The 19,679-nt window shown below is 63.4% G+C and overlaps 4 protein-coding genes across 4 annotated transcripts; all 4 read right to left on the bottom strand.

Moving 5' to 3' along the window:
* Window positions 1-327: 327 nt before the first annotated feature.
* Window positions 328-5,457, bottom strand: LMXM_29_1310 (conserved hypothetical protein; the record flags this gene model as incomplete). The annotated part of the gene is made up of 1 exon (XM_003877234.1): window positions 328-5,457. One exon carries the CDS (start codon window positions 5,455-5,457, stop codon window positions 328-330), a length of 5,130 nt encoding a protein of 1,709 aa, XP_003877283.1.
* Window positions 5,458-7,471: 2,014 nt separating this feature from the next.
* Window positions 7,472-11,170, bottom strand: LMXM_29_1300 (hypothetical protein, unknown function; the record flags this gene model as incomplete). Its single annotated transcript, XM_003877233.1, has 1 exon — window positions 7,472-11,170. The coding sequence occupies one exon, from the start codon at window positions 11,168-11,170 to the stop codon at window positions 7,472-7,474; it is 3,699 nt and encodes a 1,232-aa protein (XP_003877282.1).
* A 2,259-nt stretch (window positions 11,171-13,429) lies between these two features.
* On the bottom strand, window positions 13,430-14,296 carry LMXM_29_1290 (U3 small nuclear ribonucleoprotein (snRNP),putative; the record flags this gene model as incomplete). The annotated part of the gene is made up of 1 exon (XM_003877232.1): window positions 13,430-14,296. One exon carries the CDS (start codon window positions 14,294-14,296, stop codon window positions 13,430-13,432), a length of 867 nt encoding a protein of 288 aa, XP_003877281.1.
* An 845-nt stretch (window positions 14,297-15,141) lies between these two features.
* Window positions 15,142-19,494, bottom strand: LMXM_29_1280 (putative vacuolar assembly protein vps41; the record flags this gene model as incomplete). Its single annotated transcript, XM_003877231.1, has 1 exon — window positions 15,142-19,494. The coding sequence occupies one exon, from the start codon at window positions 19,492-19,494 to the stop codon at window positions 15,142-15,144; it is 4,353 nt and encodes a 1,450-aa protein (XP_003877280.1).
* Between the last annotated feature and the right edge of the window lie 185 nt (window positions 19,495-19,679).

Here is a 19,679-nt window from a genome sequence, read left to right as displayed (position 1 = left end):
CCAAGGGGTGCTTGGCCCAGTAACGCCTATCGCTGCCGCGACTGCCCTGCTGGACGAGCCTTCACAGAGGGAGGCGTGCCGTCGACGGCGGTGAGCAGGTCCAGCGCAGCAAGATCGAAGGTAGGAGGTAGCGGCGCCGGCCCGTTCCCGTCGAGCACCGTTATTCGTGTCACCCCCGGGGATTCGGAGGCAGCCGCACTGGCTCGTCCGCTCTGGCGCGCGCGCTGGCTGATCGCCCTCTGCACACTGGCACCTCTCTCTAGCGATCTCGGCACATCGCACGTGAGGGGAGAGGGTCATCTGCATCGCCTCGGCCACGTGTAGAGCTCAATCGGGCCGTCGTCGCTCGTCAACGCCGCCACCGCTGCCGTCTCGCGCCGGTCCCTCAGATGGCCTCGACGGAGCAAGTGCATCCCGACGGGGGCGCCCGTTCGCGATGCTCTGAGTGAGAGAGAACGGTGCCGGTGGTGTCGGGAGACACCCTCTGGTTATCGGACACGTCGGAGCTGGCGATGAAGATGTCATGGCTACTTTCGACAGTGAGCGCCGGCCATGGAAATGCGGAGAGAGGGTGCCGTCCGTCGTCGCCTTGGCCGCACCGTGGGGTAAGTCTGAGGCCGGCGGCGTCGAGACGGCGCCGAGGACCGACTGCTGCCGCAGACTGGAGCGGTACGCGGTGTCGCTCATGCCCCTCGTCGTCACCTCGCTCTCCACCCCGTCCAGAAAGTAGACGTGCGGCCGTGCGGCCGTTGTGATCACGTATACGGGTGTGTCGTAGAGCAGCGACGTGCCCGGGACAGTGGCCCAGCGACGGGCAAGATAAACGGTGGTCTGATGCACCACCTCTCCAGAGCGGGGGTCAACGTACATGGAGATGTACTTGGGCTCGTACAGCTGCAGCGTCACGCGGCACCGACACTGCGGTTGTGAGAAGGTCAACGGTGAAGCGGCACCGTCCGCACAGAGGCCCTGGCGCAGCAGCGGCGACGGTGGCGCGTCAACTTGCAAGTCCACGACTTGGCCCAGCACAATTGTCGCAGTCGGCAACGCAGGAGGGAAGCCGTGGGAGTGTGACGGACCATGAGGGGGCAGCGAGAGTGAAGGTGGAGGCTGGGGTGCAGACAGGGTGAAGTAATAGTCCTCCCCAATGACGATAGTCGGATGAGAGGTGCACGCAGAGGGCTCAGTGGAGACCACTGCATCTGACAGAACCGCTGCAGTCGCTCCGGTGGCGCCGGCCAGTCTCGGAATGATGTCTACCTCCGCTTCAGCGTTGCAACGCTCCGCAGCAGAGCCGTCGGGGCCACCTGCGCTGACAAAGTCCTCTGTCTCACGCGGAAGCGGCTCCTGCGCGTCACCGCAGCTGATGCACATCGTCAGCGCGTCCTCCTCCTCGTTGACGCTCCTCCTTAGCGCGCCAACAGGGTCACCGACACCCTCGTCCGTGTCGCCGCCCTTCGCGCTTGGCGGGAAGGCAGATGGCGCCGCACCATCGCCACTCTCGTCCCTGTCGTTTGTAAGCGGGGGCACCGACTCTGGACGCACCGCGTCACTCCCATACTGACTCGGGCAGTCCCTCTCGTTCCCAAGGGTCGACGCGGCGGCTGCCTTGCGACTATGCGCGCCTTCTAAGCCGCTGCACTCCTCCTCATCGTTCACCGCCGACTTCAGTGACGGAGATGACGGAGAAGAGTGCGCACGGCCTAGTTGGGATGGCGTGTTGAAGCGCCTGGTATGGCTCTCCTTCGGAGGCTTCGCGTGGAGAATTGTCCGCCACACGGAGGCCAGCAACGGCGGTGGTGGCAGCAGCGGCTCCGCTGACGAGGTTGGGTCGCAGCAATGGCGGTAATGCTGCTCGATGCCGTCGGCCAGCCACGAGGCGTTGAGCACTGGGACGCTGCCCAAACGATCCAAGTCCAGCGGCACGGTCACATCATCGGGTACGTAAACGAAGTCCGGCGTCCGCTCCGCGCGCAGCTGCTGGAGCCGCTGTGAACGCGAAGGGGACTCGGACCGGCACCGAGGAAGTGCGCTGCCGAAGCTGCGCCCAACCAGAGCACCTGCAACGGAGGTTGAAGGTCGGCTGCTGCCCCGTGGCAAACTCTGGCGAGCGGCGTGAGAGGGCGGCGACGGCGCCGACTCTGCCGTGACGGTCGCCCCGGCGGCGTTGAGCCACATCTCCATTCGGTCATCTCGCGCGACGAAGACAACGTCTTTGGCGCTGAGCCAGCGGTCCTTCACTGCAAGCGGTGCGAAGCGCAGCGGTAGTGGCGCCGCCTTCGTCGATGGAGCGCCGGCACGAGTGGTCTTCCACGCACCCCATGCCTCTGGAGCAGCGCTTGGCGAAAGCTCGACTTGGTCCGCCGGCGTGGGCAGCTTCACTCGTGCGTTGCCGGGAGCAATGCTCCACAGCCACGAGGCGTGGATCGCTGAGACGCCCAATGCATGCGCCAAGCACACGACGGGCAACACATCCTGCTGCTCGTCCAGATTCTCAGACGCCTCAGCGCTGCCGCCCACAAGAGCGGTCGTAGAAGAGACGAGAAAGACGAAGTGCTTTGGTGGCGAACGCTGCGCATGGGAAGCAGCAATGACGGCAGACGCCATGCTCCGGCGAGGCAGCGACACGCGCCCCGCCGTCCTCCGCTTTCCGCCACCTCCGGCAACCGCCTTCGTCTTTGCCCCTTGCATTGGCGACGAGTCGGCGCTGGGGAGCTGGTGCGCTGCCAGCGAGGACAGGTGGCTGGTGAAGGGGGTTCCCTTCACGTTGCCACTGTCGCCGAGCTGGACGGCCATGTTGTCCGCCTGTGCCACGGATTCGATCACAACCGTCCCGGCGCTGGTCAAAAAGTGCAAGATACGCTGAAGCTCGGTGCGGCGCTGCAGCTCTGTCGCCGGGCCCGCGTGGTAGTGAAAAGATGAGGACGAAGAGAAGGCCGATGCAGGTGGAGGGCCCTCGCCCTGCAGGAGGTCGCGCCGCACCGTTTGTGGGAGAAAGATACAAAGGGACGAGGGGTGCACCTCGCATGGCGGCACACCTAGTACCGCGTACGTCGGCACAGGAGACCGTGACAGCGATCGGGTGTTGGCGGTGTCAGCGGAGGACGCCGCGCTGCTTGTGCGATCCGAGTGAGCGTCACTGTCCGAGTTCACAGCATATGCACCACGTCCGGCCGTCCCACACGCGTGACCAACACCAAGCGGACGCACCACTACATCCTCCTCGGCCCCCTCGCCGCCTTCCACTCTGCCCCTATCCACTTGCGTGCCCACAGATGTCGTCATGGGCGACGACGTCTCCCTGTGTGAAGCGGAGGGACGGATGTGCAGCGGCTCCGGCTGGTGTCGGCTGTCCTGGGCGTCCTCCTCTTCCATCAGTGCCACAAGCTGGGTCGCAGTCAGCACGCCATGCTCGCCTTCCATCGCCGTCGTCCCACCACTTACGGACCCAGCGCACCGATCGGCATCATGGATCGCGGACACGGCACCTGCCCTCTTCGCAGCTGCGGCGCCAGGCAACAGTCGCACCTCGCGGAGTCGCAAGTGGAGCCGTGAGCCGTCTTCCTCCCACTCGACCTGCACAAAGCCGTTCCGCGGAGCTTCGCTGATCACCGCCGGAAGCCACTGTCGTCCCCAGCGGCCCTCCACCCGCGTGCCAACCCGCAAAACCCGCACGTCCACGTCCGCGCCGGTAATCGTGGATGTGAAACACATCGTAGACTTCTTCGCCGAGCGGGGCGGAGTGCGAGTCGGAAAGTCAAAGACAGCAGAGGAGTGGCCGCCTTTTCCGGCATCTTCGCGGCCCGAGAGCTCTGGCGAACGGCGCACACGCGCGCCACCGCCGCCGGTGGCCTTTTCTATCACAGGAGATCCTCCCTTGAACTGTGGCGGTGTGCTCAGAAATGGGTCGATCGGCACCGTCTCTTGCTGTGCAACAGCGACCGACGGAGCAAGGGGAGCAGGAGCGTCACCACTGACGTCCTGCCGGTCTGGGGTCACGGCATCGGCGTCCATCACGTCCGCCTGCGCGGGCCTTGCACTCTCCTTCCAGAGCCCGTCGTCAAGCGTAGACGGGAGAGAGCTAGGGGGAAGCGACGGTGATGACGGGGTTAGAGATACGCGCGGCGGCGGCGGCAGCTGTTCTTCGGTCATGGAGACGGCGCCGTCCGCCGAAGAGTGTGATGCGGGCGTATTCATGTTCTGTCCGAAGCCGCTCGACTTGCCGCCACCGGTCACAACGCACAGCGTAGCGGAAGACGGGGTAGACAAGAACGTCGTCGATGAGCTCGAGCCACCCATGGTCAACACCTTTCCGTGAACTTGAGACGGCCCAGTCCCGGTTTCTCCGGCTCCGGTACGGGTCTCGGTGACGTCCGTTGCTGCCACATGCACACCGTGGGCCGCTTGCTGTGGGGTAGCCGTGATCCGCTTTACTGGGGGGGATACAACCCCTTCACCCAGCAGCACTTCCTCTGCCGCTGCCACCCCAGGTGTGTCGCCACGCAGCCGAGCAGACGCCCCCGCGTTCGCGATCGACGAGTAGGGCGTGTGCTGACCTGTAGCCGAAGACGGCAGTGGCGTGTACACACAGCCGTCGCCGTTCCCGACACCACCAACGTCAAGGGTGGCACCACCCCCACTCTCGTCGGGGAGGAGGGACAAGTCTTGCACCGCGAGCGTTTCCGTAAGCGTCGCGGTTGCCCCTGCCGCGCACCATGCGCGGCCCTCGAGCACCGGAGTGACACTGCCCTCGACCAAGTCTGGACAAGTGGCCTTCAAGGACGGCGTCGTACACGTGACGCACGTTCGCCGCCTCTCCTTCTCGTCACCCTCGCCGCCGAGCACGGCTTTGGCGCCTCTGGCGGTGGTGGTGTCAGTGTGGTTCGCGTCAAGCGACCTACACCGCACATCCTTGTCGCTCTCCGTCGGAGCGCATCTGGCGTGTGGCACACGGTCGTCGCGGCCGCCGCGCGTATCCAAAGAGCGCCGCGGCGCTTGCGGACGAGCAGAGGTGATCGAGGAGCTTTCCGACAGCTCCCCAAGCACATGCTCCATCTCCTCAGCACGCCCCAGCCGCTGCGGGTCACCACTGGCCGCGCTGAGGCGGTTGGGACACCACGGCTGCCTCCCCTCGTCCTCTCCCTCCTCGTCTTCGTCCTCGGCAAAGAGCACTTTGCTGTCTGCCGTGGAGGCGGCGGTGTAGTGCTGCGGCGGCTTCTGCGGCGTAACCGTGTCGCTGAGCCTCACGGGAGAAACAACGACCTCTTCGACGGTGGCCGGCGCGCTCGCGGATGACGAAGGGATCTCCACCTGAAGAAGGCAGTGGTTCTGCCCTTTAGTGGCATGGGGCGCGGTTTCAGCAGGTGCAATCGTCTCACATGAAGTGGCGCGGGTGCGCCTCGCCGCATCGCCTCCACTGCTGTCGTCACCTTTCAGTACTTTGCGTTCGGTCACCATCGGTGACGGAGACAGGGACGGAGACGACGACGAGGAGGAGGACAGCGGCGTGACGGCCGGTGGCATCTCGCTGACGCGCGACGCTGTCTCTGCGCATTGCGCTCCATCCCTGCTGGTGCGGACGGCTTCCACCCCACTGTCGTTGCCACCCTCGACGTCGTCACTGCCGTCAGCAACTTTATCCGCCACCTCAGCAGGTGGCGCAGAGGAGGTGGTCGATGGCGATCGGGGTCGCTTGTGCGCCGCGGGAGGGCGACGACCGCCGGCCCTTCGACTGGATGCGGTGCTACTCGCTAATTCCGCCTTTCTTCTGACGCTTCCACTAACGCGAGTGGAAAGCCCAGCACGCCCTCCGCCAGGATGGATGGATGCCGTGCCGTTTGTTTCCGAAACCAAGGCCCTCTTCTGCACCGTCACCGGTGCGTTCGCGGCAGAGCCCGATGGCTCGTCCTTGCTGGCGATGGTGGTGATGTTGCGAGTCACTCCACTCATGCGAAGGCCAATCCCATGTGCGCCACTGCCCCACGGGGGATGGAGACGAGAGACGAGGTGGTGGGGACGACGTGCAGACGCAGCCGCCGGCGACGGTAGTGCCACGTCACCAGGGAGACGCTGCGTCTCGTCGTTTCGGTTGTGCACCGGGGCCCGGCCTCGCCTGGGAGGCATACGCGAGAGGGAGCCAGAGGGACAATGCAGGGAATAAGTCGTCTAAGGGCGGAACGCGCTACTGAAGTCGATGGAGAAACGCAGCGACGCACGCACACACATACGTCCCCCTTTTGTGCGCTGTAGGTGCGCGCGTACCTACGCACCGCCTCTGCGCCTCCTCCCGGGTTCTATGGTTGCTTTTGGTTTGTGCTCTGTGACGATGATGGCAGCCGCTCATGGCCGTCGCCGTGAAGTGTGTGCACTGTCTGAGCTCCCGTTTCTTGCTCGTTTGGCGTTGGTCTTGGCGTGTTTTTTTGTTCTACTGTAGATTGGTGCTGCAGCGCTCACGCGCGTGTGTGTGCAACGGAGAACACAGCGAAGGCAGAGGGTGCTTGAGCCGTCCTCCAGCACCCCTCGCCGCGTGTGCGATAGGAAGAGGAAGAAGTGCGCGTCAGAGCGAGGAAGAGGCACAGACGAAGCCCCTTCGCTTCCTTGGCTGTGTTGTAATCCTTTTTCGTGTTGGCCACTCGTAGCCGACCGCACAGGGAGTGGGACTGGCGGAGGGGGAGGAGAGGGGGCGAGCGAGGAGAACAGGAAGAGGTGGGAGTCAGGTGAACGATCCTCAGCAGAATAGCAACATGCACCCCACACACACACACAAACGCGTACGCCCCGTTCGTGCCGGCCACAATTCAAGTGCGCGCAGCACCTCATAGGGGTGAAGTGTGAAAAAGATGTCAGTTGCCATCAAGGGAGAAAGGCTCGAAAGACGTCACTGGGGAGGCTTCGTTGCTGTGCCCACGCAGGGCGCCTGCGATGGTGGGCGTGTGTTAGAGGAACGCTTTACCCGGGACCTGCCATCACACTCTCCTGTGCTTTCTCCTCCGTGGCTGGGGCGCGTACCGGCATACGAGGGCGCAGCGCCTCCTCAAAGCCTTCCCCCCCCGCTGCCACCGCCTCGTCCCCTCTTCGCTCTTGCATGGCTGAAGACGCACCATGCGAGAGGGGCACAGGGACGCACACCGTCGACGACTTGAAGCCATCCGCGCACGCACAAAGGCAAATTTCGTCGCTTTCTGTGGATGGTTTATCTTTTCATAGCAGAACACGGAAAGGATAAGCGTGCACATGCGCACGCCCCGGCGCCGGCGTGTCGGGCACATGATAGAGCAGGAGACGTGCAGTCCGCTAAAGCAGGACAGGGGTAGGTGCCGTTTACGGCACCGGGAGAACCCAAGGAAGAACTCACGACAGGGCACCCCGGAGACCGAAACGACATGGTCAGAGCGAGTCACCGTTACTGACAGACGCAGGCGCGTCGGTGCATCGACGACTGTGCGACACAACGCCGCGCTCGACAGCGCTCTCAGCCCGCATCTTTTCGCTTTCGCTGCCGCCTCTTGCTCGCGTTTGCATCGAGGAAGCGCAAGTAGCGCTCCGCTACCTCGGCGTCGTCGTCGATGCCCTCCTTCGCCCAGCAAGCCTCGCGGAAGCCGTCAGGTACGTCGACGCTTGCGAGCCGCAGACGCTTGGCAACGCGACGATCGCGCCGCTCCCGACGCCGCACGCGCTCCTCTGGGTCGCTCTCCCTGGCGTCGTTAGTGACGGCGGCACGGAGGGAGTCGGAGAGGAGATAAGGGCCGCGCCCAGCAATGCGAAGAAGATGGCTGTACTCCAACCAAAACAAGGCACTGTTTCGCAGAGGATCTGTAACAGGGGCGGACGGAGGCGTTGGCTGAGGTGTCGCGGCGAGGGCGGCTGCCTGAGGTTCGCTAAGCGTGTGAGGTCTCGTGCGTTCCCCGGCGGTCGGGGCATCCGCGCCATGCATCCGCGCCCCCAAGTACGCGCCGCCCGCCGCAGTGCTGCTCAGCGACGGGGCCACATCGCGGTCGCGCTGAAGACCCGAGAACATCTCGTCTCCTCCCCCTTGCAGTCGCAGCTGCAGCTCTGCAGTGCTCCGTGGCGGTCGAGTTGCAAGGAGGCGCGCAGCGGCGCTGTTAGCGGGAGTACAGTCCATGCCACACCCCTCCTCTGCGGCACTGCGCACCGTTGCTGCCGCTCGATCCTCCTCGGTGAGCACCAGTTCATCCATCGAGTCAACAAGGCGAGACAGAGCCACCCAGAACGGCTCCGGCGGCGGCGGCAGGGAAAACGGCGCGGGTCCGGCAGCGCCGTGGGCCGTGCCATCCCACTCGGGCCTTCCCGCCTCCTGCGTCGCAGCAGTGAGCGGTGGTGGCGTGGTGGCACCAGGGACGGACCGCCACAGCTCGGAGGTGTCAAGTTCATTCAGAGCATTCCCAGCAGGATCTGCGAATGTCGCCGCTGTCACCGCCTCGTCTGTCTCGCCAACTCGCTCTGCTTCGCGCGCCGTCGTCACTTGATAGACACCATCGTTGATGATGGCCTGCCGCGGTTTGTTCTTCGCCGCCGCCCGCTGCGCCACACGCTGCTCGCTGGCGTCGGTGGTGGCGAGGTACACGGCCCGCACGGTGTACCGCTGGCCAATGCGGTACACGCGTGCCAGTGCTTGATCCTCGTTGGTCGCCGTGTAGTCGCGGTCCACGAGGACCACCATGTGCGCAGCTTGCAGGTTGATCCCGCATCCGCCAGCCTTGATGGAGAGAAGGAAGAAGAGACACGCCGGGTCCTCGCGGAAGCGCCGCACACTCGTCAGACGCTCGGCCTCGCTGCTGCCGCCTGTGAGCACTACTGCGTGGTTGGCCCAGCCGCGGCTGTGCAGATAGTCGACGAGCAGGTCCACACAATTGAGCCAGTGCGTGAAGAGCACCACCTTGCGCTGTGCCACGTACAGGCGCGAGAGTAGCAGATGCAGGACAAGGAATTTACCGCTGCACGCAAGGGTGAGACCGGCAGCGCCACAACATTCCGCGGCCTCGGCACCGACAGCGCTGCTTTCCGTGGTTGCTGCAGCAGCCGCGTCCACGTTGTTGCACGCCTCCTGTGTTACCTCATCGAGGCCGTGACGATGAAGGACCTGTGAAAAGAAAGGCAGCAAAAAGGCGTGGTTGCACAGAAGCCGCGCGGACGATTCTGAAACGCCGGCGCTGGTGAGCCCGAGGGCTCTGTCCTGCTGCACCGCGCAGCGCAAGGCGTCGCTGGACTCCGTGCTCGCCAGGGCGGGCAGATGCCGCCCGACGAGCTCGACGAGCCAATCACGGGCCGTGGCTGTCCCATCGCGCGCCTTGAGAGTGTCGAGGCCTGGAGAAGCTTCGCCGTGCAGAGTTTCGGCCGCGGAGGCTGCTGCAGCGATGTGTTGTGTGCAGCCAGAGGACTCGCCAACCCCTATCTCCGCCGCTGGAAACGTGCTCGTGTGCGCCGCCTCGTCAGTGGCGCCGGCGACCTCCCCCTCCTCGTTGTCCGCCTCGCTACTGCTGCTACTTTGACCGCTGTGACCTCCCGACATACCGAGAACCGTAGGCATTCGCCGCTGTTCGCGCAGCATGCACAGCAAGCGCTGCTGCATCGAACTCAGCGGGCACAACATGTGATGAAACGTCATCCGAAGAGTCGAGTCGATGTCCGCCTTTGTGCGGCGCAGCAGAAACGGCCGCAAGACCTGATGCAGCCGCAGTATCAGCAGGCCGCGCTCCTCCTCCGTCAGCTCCATCTCATGCGCCTCGTACACGCGAAACGGCCGTCGAAAAACCTCCTCAAACGCGTCATTGTCGGTGAACACCTCCGGATTCAGAAAGTGCAGCAGTGACCAGAGCTCCTGCAGGTCGCTGCTAAGCGGCGTTCCAGTCAGCACCAGGCGGCGCAAGCATGGGAGACCCAAGATGCGCTGCGCCGTGATGGTGCTCAGGTTTGCCACTGCCTTGTGCGCCTCGTCCACGACGATATAGTGCCACCGAATGCGCGCTGCCTCCGCGCCAACGTAGCGGATAGCGTGGACCGGAAGAAGGACAAGGTCGTAAGCCGCCGCCTCGCGGACGGGGTCGGATAGCTCCTGGTACATGGCAACGTGAAGCGCACTCGGCACAAACTGCTCGCATGCCTCCCGCCACTCTCGAACGACAGAGAGCGGGGCAAGGACCAAATGCGGGAGCCGCGAGCCCACTGGCGACGGCGCCACTCTGCCGTCGCTGCCCTCGCCGGTCTCGCCTCGCCTGTTCTTCAGGTAGAGGAGAAAAGCGAGCGTCTGAATCGTTTTGCCCACGCCCATCTCGTCCGCCAGGATGCCGTTGATGTGGTTGGCGTCAAGGGACGCAAGAAAGCGCAGGCCATCCAGCTGGTGAGGAAGCAGCGTCGCGTCCAGGCCGGACGGCTGGGCCGCCACGAACACATCGACGCGGTGCATGAGCTTGAACTCATTCTTGGTGGATGCCACGTAGGAACGGAAGCGCTCGTACTCGCTGCCATGGCAGCCTGCTGCGCCCCCTCGGCGGTCGGCGATACCTGACTCAGCAAGGGCTGCAGGTGCTGCCTGTGTCGTGGACACGGCATGCGCACCATCACCACCACGGTTTGCGGCGGCCTGGGTAGCATGGGACTGAAGTCGTAGCCCAATGCGGCGCATAAAGCCCTCCGTCTTCTCCATGATTTCGAGAAGCACAGACACCTTCAGCAAGCTGACGTGTTCAGCGAACGCCTGGGCGTCGTTACAACGCAACGCCTCCAGTCGTGCCCGCGCTGCGGCCTCGCCGTGCAGCTTCCAGTACTTGCGCAGCTCCGCCTCTACATCCAGTGGCAGCACAAGCGCCTTTGGCAGGGCTCGCGGGACGGAGGACGACGTCACCATCGGTGACCCATGAGGGCCGCTCTTCTTTGGTCTTGTCGCCGTTGATGGTGGTGCAGCTCGCGGAGTCCCGCAGCGCACGAGCCAGTTGCTGTAGAGGTGCGAGCCGGCCCATTGACGCATGGAAATCTGGGGAAGAGCAGAAAAGAAAAAGCAGGGCGTTGGGGCCGCTGCGGCACCTCCGACTGTGCTCAGGTGCGCCCTGCATGCCGCAGCGACGGCATCCAGAATCGACTCCTGATGTGCCACAGCACTCGTGAAGGCCTCCATCCCTCTACGGAGCGCCGCTTGTCGAGCCGACGTCGTCATGGTCGATGCGCCCGTGGCGCTGCGCTGCACAGGAGCACGCAGAGCTGTGCCGGTGTCTGCTGCGCTGTCGTCGCCGAGCAGCCGAGAGCGCAGTCGACGCCCCATAGCGGCGGTGAGCGTTTCCTTCATCACTTGAAAGTAGCACGCCTTCAGCTCCCAGGTGCTGCTGCAACCGTCGCTGACGGGCGCGTCGTTGGCCGTCGTGGACGCACACCCGCTTGTCTGCTGCGGCTCTGATGCAGTCACGCCAGCGGCAAGGGAGAAACGTGCACCGAAAAAACGCAGATGATGCAAGCGCCTTTGCGCATCCTGCGCCGCCACGGCCCCCTCACATCGCGCCGGTGGGCCATAAAGAGTAGCCGTCGCTCCCACGGGTGCGGTGCCAGGGCACTCGCGTGGCTGTTTGCCTCGGCCACACGGCGTATCGGCCTGCGTGGCATCCGCGTCGCTGCCAAGGTCTGGCAGCTGGTTCGTGCCGGCGTCACTCGGCGCCGCGGATTCTGGGATGACGGAACTTGTCCGATTGCCATTTTGGCTACACGGCGACAGCGATGCCACCGCTGTCCTCTGTATTAAGTTCTGAGAAAATATCTGTGCGCCACCGAGCCTCTGCAGCGCAGCGCAGAAGACATCGTGGGTGCTGGCGCGAGTAGTCTCCGAGGACATGCGTGGCGGTGGTAAAGCGGAAGCGAAGAGATGGGGGCCGGAGATGCACGTGAGGGAGTGCTGTACGATGTGCCCGCCGCACATATGGAGGGGAGGGGTGTCGCCTCTGACTCAGTTAGCGAAGCGGATCGAGATGAAACGAATGTAAGCACAAGAAAAGGAAAGGGAATCGAGAAGGAGTGTAGCCGCAGGTGGTACAGAGCGCCATACACACGCAAGTGCTTGCACGTCCGTGTGTGTGTGTGCAGACATGACGGGGCAGTATGATGCCGGGGTGCGGGGTGCACAGTATCAGCGGTGAGGCTCACTAACTGCTTTCTGCACTTCTCTCTCTGCGCAAGTGCGCATCGTCGGCGAGAAGAACAGACAGGAACGGGGCATCCGTGTTCGCACCTCCCACATGCGTCACCACGCAGTTGCACCTTCCCACGGTAACCGCGTCCCGAGACATGGCATAAGTGTAAGTTGCGCGTGCAAGTAGGCCAAAACGGCGCACGTGTAGGTGGTGATCCATCGCCGAGCGCGGCCTTCGTAGAAGTGCATCGATTCGCTTTGCGTGTCATGTGGCTGCGCTTTAATCAGAGGGTATTTCGTCTTATGTACGGGACGCGCCTCTCCACCTCCTCTTCTCCATCGTGCACCACCGCACAGCTCACACGCCCTCCATCGCACTCCCACATCCGCAGCGTTCTGGTAGTCGTTTTTCGACAGCCGGCATCTATCCTCCTCCTCCTCCACACCCACCACCACCTCCCACCTTCCCTTCCGTGCCGCCCACGCTTGACCTCGCGCAGTGGCCACGTGCGCGTTGCGCGTCGGTCACGGGAAAGCTGATCGCTGAGCACTCTCTTTTCGACACAGAGGAGGTGCGAGTGCGCCGAGCGAGAGAGTCGGCGGAGAAGGCGGTGCTCGGGAGGATCGGAAGGATTCGAGCGAAGCGGTCCAACGCCGCGGAAGCGCAGCTGCCGATGTAGGAGAGAAAGGGGCAGCAGAGAAACAGAGACAGCGAGGACGGAAAGGACGAAGAGGTGCGCACAGCCGTCACCCGTCCAAGTGAGTGGGAGTGTTAAGCGAGGCTTCGTTTTTTTGTTTGTTTAGAGTAGGAGGCGTAAGAAAGCACAACGAAGATCAGCCATCACCAGACCAACGGATGCGAACGCACACGCATGCCGGCACGCAGAGCACCGCGTTCAGCAAACAGGCATGAATTATGAAAGGGAGCTGACGAAAGAGGAAATTACCAAGAGCACGACAAGGCCAGAAACTGTGGTGTCATCGCCACTCCCGAGCGCATGCGCTACCCTCTCCCCGCTTCGTGAGCGTGCAGACGGGCTCAAGAGGTGACACATAGATAGGCTGACAGAGAGAACGCGCACACGATGGCCGAGGCAACTTACGGAGCGACAGCTCGGCCATCACCGCAGCAGCGATAAAGCCCAGAAGCACCCAGACAAGCACATAAACGCATCCGCGGCGGAATGCAAAGAAGACGTCGCAGGCGGCATCTCCTGCCCACCCACTCACCTCCACCGCTCCCGCTCTGCCACCAAAACGCGACCATCATCATCATGACGCGCCTGCGGGGTGCCCCGCCTACAAGAGCCGGCGCTTCTTCGCGGTGTTCATGTACGGCTGCAGCACCCATTCCGTCTCCGCGTCGTCCATCTCGAGTGTGCCGAGCACGATGCGGTACGGGGTCAACTCAAACCGCGGCCCTACCTCCGTCAGCTCCACCTGCTTCTTGCCCTTTTCCCTCTTGAAGGTGTGGTGACGGAAGCTAATAAAGTCGTTCTCGTTATCAAAGGTCAGCACGCGGGATGCGTCGGCCTTGGGCACGGGGAAGAGGTAGCGCAGCACGTCCTTTATGCGGATACCGAGCTTAGTCGAGAAGTTCTCGAAGATGAGATGCGGATACTGCTCTGACATGGTGCCCACGTCGTCAATGTCGTGGCGCGCTACAAGGTTGTGAATAGTGAAGGTCACGGTGGGGCCTAGGGGGAGGTGAGAAACAATCAAGCTATCCGGTACACCCTGCGACTCCTGCAGCACCAACACATCTGTGTAGTTCTCCTTCCGGGCCGCGTCCATGAGCTGATGCACACTGAGGCTACCGCGATTCATGCGCACGGCATTCGGCACGATGAGCCGCACCTCCTTCGCAAACTCCAGCAGCTTCTGCGACGCGTTGCGGGACGTCGTGACGAGCACGTGCGGGTCCTCCTGGCCGGCGTTGGCGTACTCGTCATCCACCGTCGTCGTCAGGTTTCGGGTCTGCGCATCATCAAGCTCTGTGAACTTCTTCAGCGCCAGCGCGTCCTTCTTGAGGTGCCCGGGCAGCGGGGTGGCTGTCTCCAGCGCACTGCGAAATTGCTCCTTGCGTGCGTGGATCGCCTCATGGACGCGCTCGTGCTGCTTGCGCTCGAGGAACTCCTTGCGCGTACGAATGACGCTACGGCGCATGATGACGGCTGCCAGCAATGGTACGCAGTCTCTGAGAGAAGGCTCCACCAAAAAAAAACGCCAAGAGCAAAGGATGTCCGTCGCGGCAACAATGCAGCTTCCCGCTTCGCCAACTCTGCGCAGCAAAGGCGCGGCGCACGAGGTGCCTCGGTTTGCTCGCCGCGACGATGAGTTGCGCAGTGCCCTCTCTTCGCCACCGATTCTTTATATTATTATTATTATTTTCGTTTCGCGACGTCACGTCCGTGTAGTGTTCTGGTCTGTTTCGCCTTTTCGTTGTGTGGAACCTACCGTCGGGCAGCGGCTCCATCTGCATGGAGCGCACACACACAGGCGCACCAGGTATATTCGCCACCGTTGAAGGATGGCCAGGTGAGGTAGAGAAGGGGAGGGGAGGGGAGGGGTGGGGTGGGGTGGGGCGTGAGGCAGGAGGTGACGTGGGGATGATTAAAACCGCAGGTGCACAGCACTTGGAGGAAAAGGCAAAAGGAAAAAAGGAGCGCATACGCATCGCTCTGCCCCTGCTGCTTAGTTTGGTCTCTCAACACTGCAAAGCCCATCGCATCAGCGTCAGCGCATGCGCGTGGGCCGCAGAGTACCGAGGCATGTGCGCAGATGTGTTCGTCCTTTTCCGGTTTGTCCGCCGCGGATCAGCGAGCAGCCACGCCGACGATGATGCCGCTCTTCAAAGTGGCCCCCTCTCCTCTCTTCATGCGCACTGGTGTCGTCTTTTCACAGCCAAATCGGCCACTACAAAGGTGCGTGCGAGACCACAGCTGTCCCTTTCTCTCTGCACCTGTACGTGTGCACTTCACAATACCCGTTCGACGCACAGGGGGACAGGTTCAACTCTGCTCGCCCGAGTGTTGACGGCACGCGCGGCAGTAGACTAGCAGCTTGCGGAGCTGCCCCTCCATCGTCTCCGCCCCTGCCGCCGAAGTGGATGTCACAGGCAACGCGAGTGCCGCGCCGTCGCGCATCACGGAAACGGCGCCCCCAGCGCGGCCACCAAAGGCCGCACCTCCTCCACCGGTGAAGGCGTCCATCGGTGACTTCCTCAGGTACTGCAGCACACAGGCCGGGTGGTACATGTGCTGACACGAAAAGACGACCACCGGCTGCGCAACCAGCTGGCGGCAAGCTGCGCATCGGTGCACCGCCGCAGGCCCCCCTGCCAATCCACCGGCAGCATGCATGGCCATCGTAGCAGCTTCGGTGGTGGCGGTGGTGCCGCTCTCGCCGGGGTGGCGACGTCGGCCCATCGCGATGGCCGCCGTGCGTCGCTTCAGCAGCTGCCCATAGTAGCCCATCAAGTCGTTCTCGCCAACCTTAGCCACGGTCGAGAAAAACGCAATCTCCTCTGCCATGGTGTGTGCGATGGCAGCAATGCTGGACCCAGCGTGCAGGATGGGCTCACGGCTCGGAAGCTTCGGAAGAACGAGTCGCACATCCAACGCGGGATGCTCCAAGAACTGCGGCTCTGCAAGCGTCCTGAGAAAGTCGCCGAAGAGGTTGAGCGGCACGACGCACTGTGGCGGTGGAGCCGGCAGATCGTTTGCCGCGTCCGCATCGCAGGATGGGCGCCGCTGCGCTTCTCCTTTGCCTTGCAAGGGTGAGCTGCAACTCGCGCGCCTCTTCGAGGTCTCCACGGCGGCAGAAGGTGGTGGCGGGACAGCACCGCCGGGCGCGCTTAAAACGCCATTCGCCTTGCACACGTACTCCAGAGCAACATGGTACTGCTCTGCGATCGACACATACGTTTCGTTTGGCTTTGTATAGTGCATCACATAGCGCATCCGAACGCCAGACCCGTCCGTGGCGCCCTGTGCGCTGTTCAGGTTGCACGTTGGCAGGCTTGCGTTGTACGCCACGGTGTAGTCGACGAGTCGCGTGAACAGCGCCGCCTGCTCCTCGAGGTCTGGGACGGAGACGACAAACTTCAAGGCGCGTCGGAGGTCGTGCATCTTTTCCACAAGGATGCGCAGCGCCTCGTCCTCGCGGCCCATGCGAAACAGAAGAAAGATCTCCTCCTCGAGGAAGTGGTGCTTGTGGCAGAGCGCATGCAACTCACGAATGCGCTCCACGTACATGGACATCTGCTTGAGAAACGGGAGCAGGGACGGGCGGTCGTAGTCGATGTAAAGCGTTGCCACCAGCTGGGCGTGCTGCTGGGCAGCTTGAGCGAACACCTCCGGGTAACGATTTTGTACAAGGTTTAGATACCGCAGCAGGTGCAGCCGATCGCTGTTCTCGAGGCGCCTGATGACGGACTCGGTGCAGAGTGGGTCCTGGGCAGAGCCGTACTGCAACACATCCAGCGTCGGCGGCGACGGCGAAGATGGCGCGGTACCACCGGCTTCTGCGACGACAACTTGGGAAGCCAGGGCCGCGTCACCGCCGTCTGTTACGCTGTTGCGGCCTGTCGCCCCTGCCACGTGCTCCATGAGCAGCTGCAAGGTAGCGTCTTCCCTTCTGTGCAGCAACTCCGGAAGCAGCTCGCACGCCTTGTGGAAAAGCTGCTGGTCACGGATGAGGCCAAAGACTTCACGGTCGCTGCGTGGAGAGGCAGGCAAGTGCAGTAACACTTGCAGCGCCTCCTCGTACCGACCGGCGCATCGGAGAAGGAAGCCGTAGCTGGCCACCAACGACCACCGCGATGTTCGGCTCATCGACGGGGCAGACGTAGCGCCGGCACCTGCCGTGGTCACCTGAGATGGATGCGAGACTTCCCCTGTGGCGCTCGTCTCCTCCGAAGTGCCTTTCGGAGTAGTCAACGGAAGTGAAGCCGGTGCCACCGATTGCACGCCACTTTGATCAGCGGAGGCAGCGCTGAGGGTAAAACTCGCGCCAGACACCGTCGCGTCCCTTGTCTGCCCATGCCTGTCTTCGTTATCGTTCTTATCCTCCTCGCTGTCATCGCCCTCCCACCAGGCGGGAGCGGCGCACTGCTCTCGGTACGCCACCTCCGTCGCCTTGAGTACGACAGGCACGCTGAAGAGCGCGTGAAACCTGTGTAACGCGGCGAAGAAGAGGCTCGGGTCGTGGCGGAGGCAGCGCAGCAGCACCAGGTCGTAGTACTCCCGCTGAATGGGCGTCTGCAGGGTGGCGACTGGGCGAGGGAGGGAGCGGGCCGCGGCGTCAGAGTGCTCGGCACACGCGTCCAGCTCCTCCTCCATGTCGGGCGTGCTGGACACCCTGTATTCGGCGGAGGCACCTGTGCTGGCTGGCAGGAGCGCGATGAGCCGCCACGACTCACCACATGTGTCGAGGCGGTAGATCCACTGCTCCCATGCAGCGCTGTTGTCGCGCGGAATCAGCTCCGGGAGCAGCTCGACAATCTTCAACGCCCCCTCCTCTGTGCTACGGTTGTGAAAGAGATGCATGAGCCACTGCTCTCCCACGTGCTCCAGGACGTGCCGCCGCAGCTGACGCGCATGTGCCGCGGCGTACTGGTAGGCGCGCTGAAACTGACTGGTGCGCAGCAGGAACTCGACGTGGTCATCAATGTCGGACGGCACCGCCTTCACAATTGTGTCGACGGAGAGGATGAAGTACTGCGTCATGGGAGACGGTGCCAACGGGTCCGCTGGCAAGGCGAGCTGGTGCGGCGACGTCGCAGATGCCGACTTCGCAGTGAGCGACGGCAGAAGCTCGAGATAGGTGAGGTGAAGCTGCAATGGATGGATGAAGCGGATGGGCATGCGACCGCGGTAGACGTCGGTCAAAGAGTCGCGGTCCACCACGCGCACCTCCAAGTCTTTCAGTACCCCCTCCGTGCCGCGCTCGACGATGCCTGCCAGCACGACGTACCGCTGCGGTCCATAGGGGGCGATGCCGCAGACTCGGTAAGGGAACAAGGTACTGCTCGGTCGAAGTGGCTGTGACGTGCGCAGCTCTACAACGCACGGCGCCTGCCCAGCCGCATCAGCCGAGGTGGTTGGCGATGGCGATGGTGCCGGAGCAGCACTGCTGAATGACGCGCGCGGCGGGGATGGCGACGAGGACTTGCCTCGCCATCCGCCCTGCAATAAGGTGGAGCGAGGAGACCGATCTACACCAAAGAGGCCCCCGCCGCTCGGTCGACGCACGTGCGGGCCGCCGTGCAGCCGGACCTCTTGCACCACGTCGCCCCATCCACACAGTAACGTGGCCGTGGAGGTGGCAGCTGCGGCCGGGTCCCTCGACAAATTCTGCTCCCATCGCAGCGTGGGTGGGTACAAGGCGTTCTGCGCGGTGAGCCCGGGCAAAGAAACGCGGCGCGCCACGGCCCCGCTCTTCATGTTGTAGAGGGTTATCTCCGCATCCGATAGCCACGCGACAACGTCGATCGCGGCCGTGTGGCACCAGCGGACCTTGTGAATGCGCCCCCGTCCTTCCTGCAGAGTCGTGACGCGCCGACTGTTGCTCCACAGCACACCTTTGGTGAGCAGGAGTACCTTGGTCGCCCCGCTGCACACCATCGGACAGCTGTCCATCCTGTGGTACAGGGGGTGCAGGGCGACGGACTCGATCGGGCCGCTCAGCTCCGCCATCCACACGTCCCTCACATCACGGCGGCTTTGAATCGTGACATACCCGGCCTTGTCGCACGCCGCGATGTAGAGCTCGTTGATGGTACAGTCCACATCGCAGATCGGTTCGTGATGGTTCGTGTACACCTCCTTGAGTTTTCCGGTGGACGGCTCGACGACTGCGACGGTTCCCTGGTTCGTGCCGAGCACAAGGATGTGGCGGAATGCTTCCATCGCCATGAGTCGGTGATCCTCCAGCGCGGCCCCGGCGAGCGTGTAGCTGAGAAAGCGCAAGAGATCCTCCTGCGGTTGCAGAGTAGTCGCCGTCGAGGATCGGTCATCATCCACGCTGCCGCTGCCATGGCGGTTGTCACTGTCAACGAAACTACCATTCTCCTCGTCATATCCGCTGTCGTACTCGTAGTAACTCGTGTAGCTGTCGTTCTCGGTGCCGTCTATGTCATCGTCGCCGGCCTTCTCGCCGCCGCCGGGGAAGCTATGCCGAGTAGCGTCGCACCCGGTAGCCTCTTCCTTTTCAAGCGTGTGGTGAGAAGCAGGAGCGCTGCTGCTGCTCCTGCTCGCCCGGCTGCCGTCGTGCGCGTGGTCGGCTTCTTGCACAGGCACCGGCAGCGGCGACAGAGGGGACGGGTTCGCGCTGGTGTCGCCGCTACTGTCGTGGCGCTTCATGCGGGTGTGGATGTGTCTGTATCTGTGGGGGGGGGCTTGCGTGAAGGTGCACGCGTTTGTGCCGACAAGGGCAGACAGCGACAAAGAAAGCACAGGATGAGGCACCCCCCACCACCACCACCACCCTCGCGTGCGTGGAGAAGAGAGGAGAGAATAGGGGGCGGCGGCTTAGACACGGCCTATGA

Source organism: Leishmania mexicana, chromosome 29 (genome assembly GCF_000234665.1).
Source record: "Leishmania mexicana MHOM/GT/2001/U1103 complete genome, chromosome 29".
Lineage (NCBI taxonomy): Eukaryota > Euglenozoa > Kinetoplastea > Trypanosomatida > Trypanosomatidae > Leishmania > Leishmania mexicana.
The sequence above is the reverse complement of the archived record's forward strand: the minus strand, read 5'-3'. Positions and strand labels throughout refer to the sequence as shown.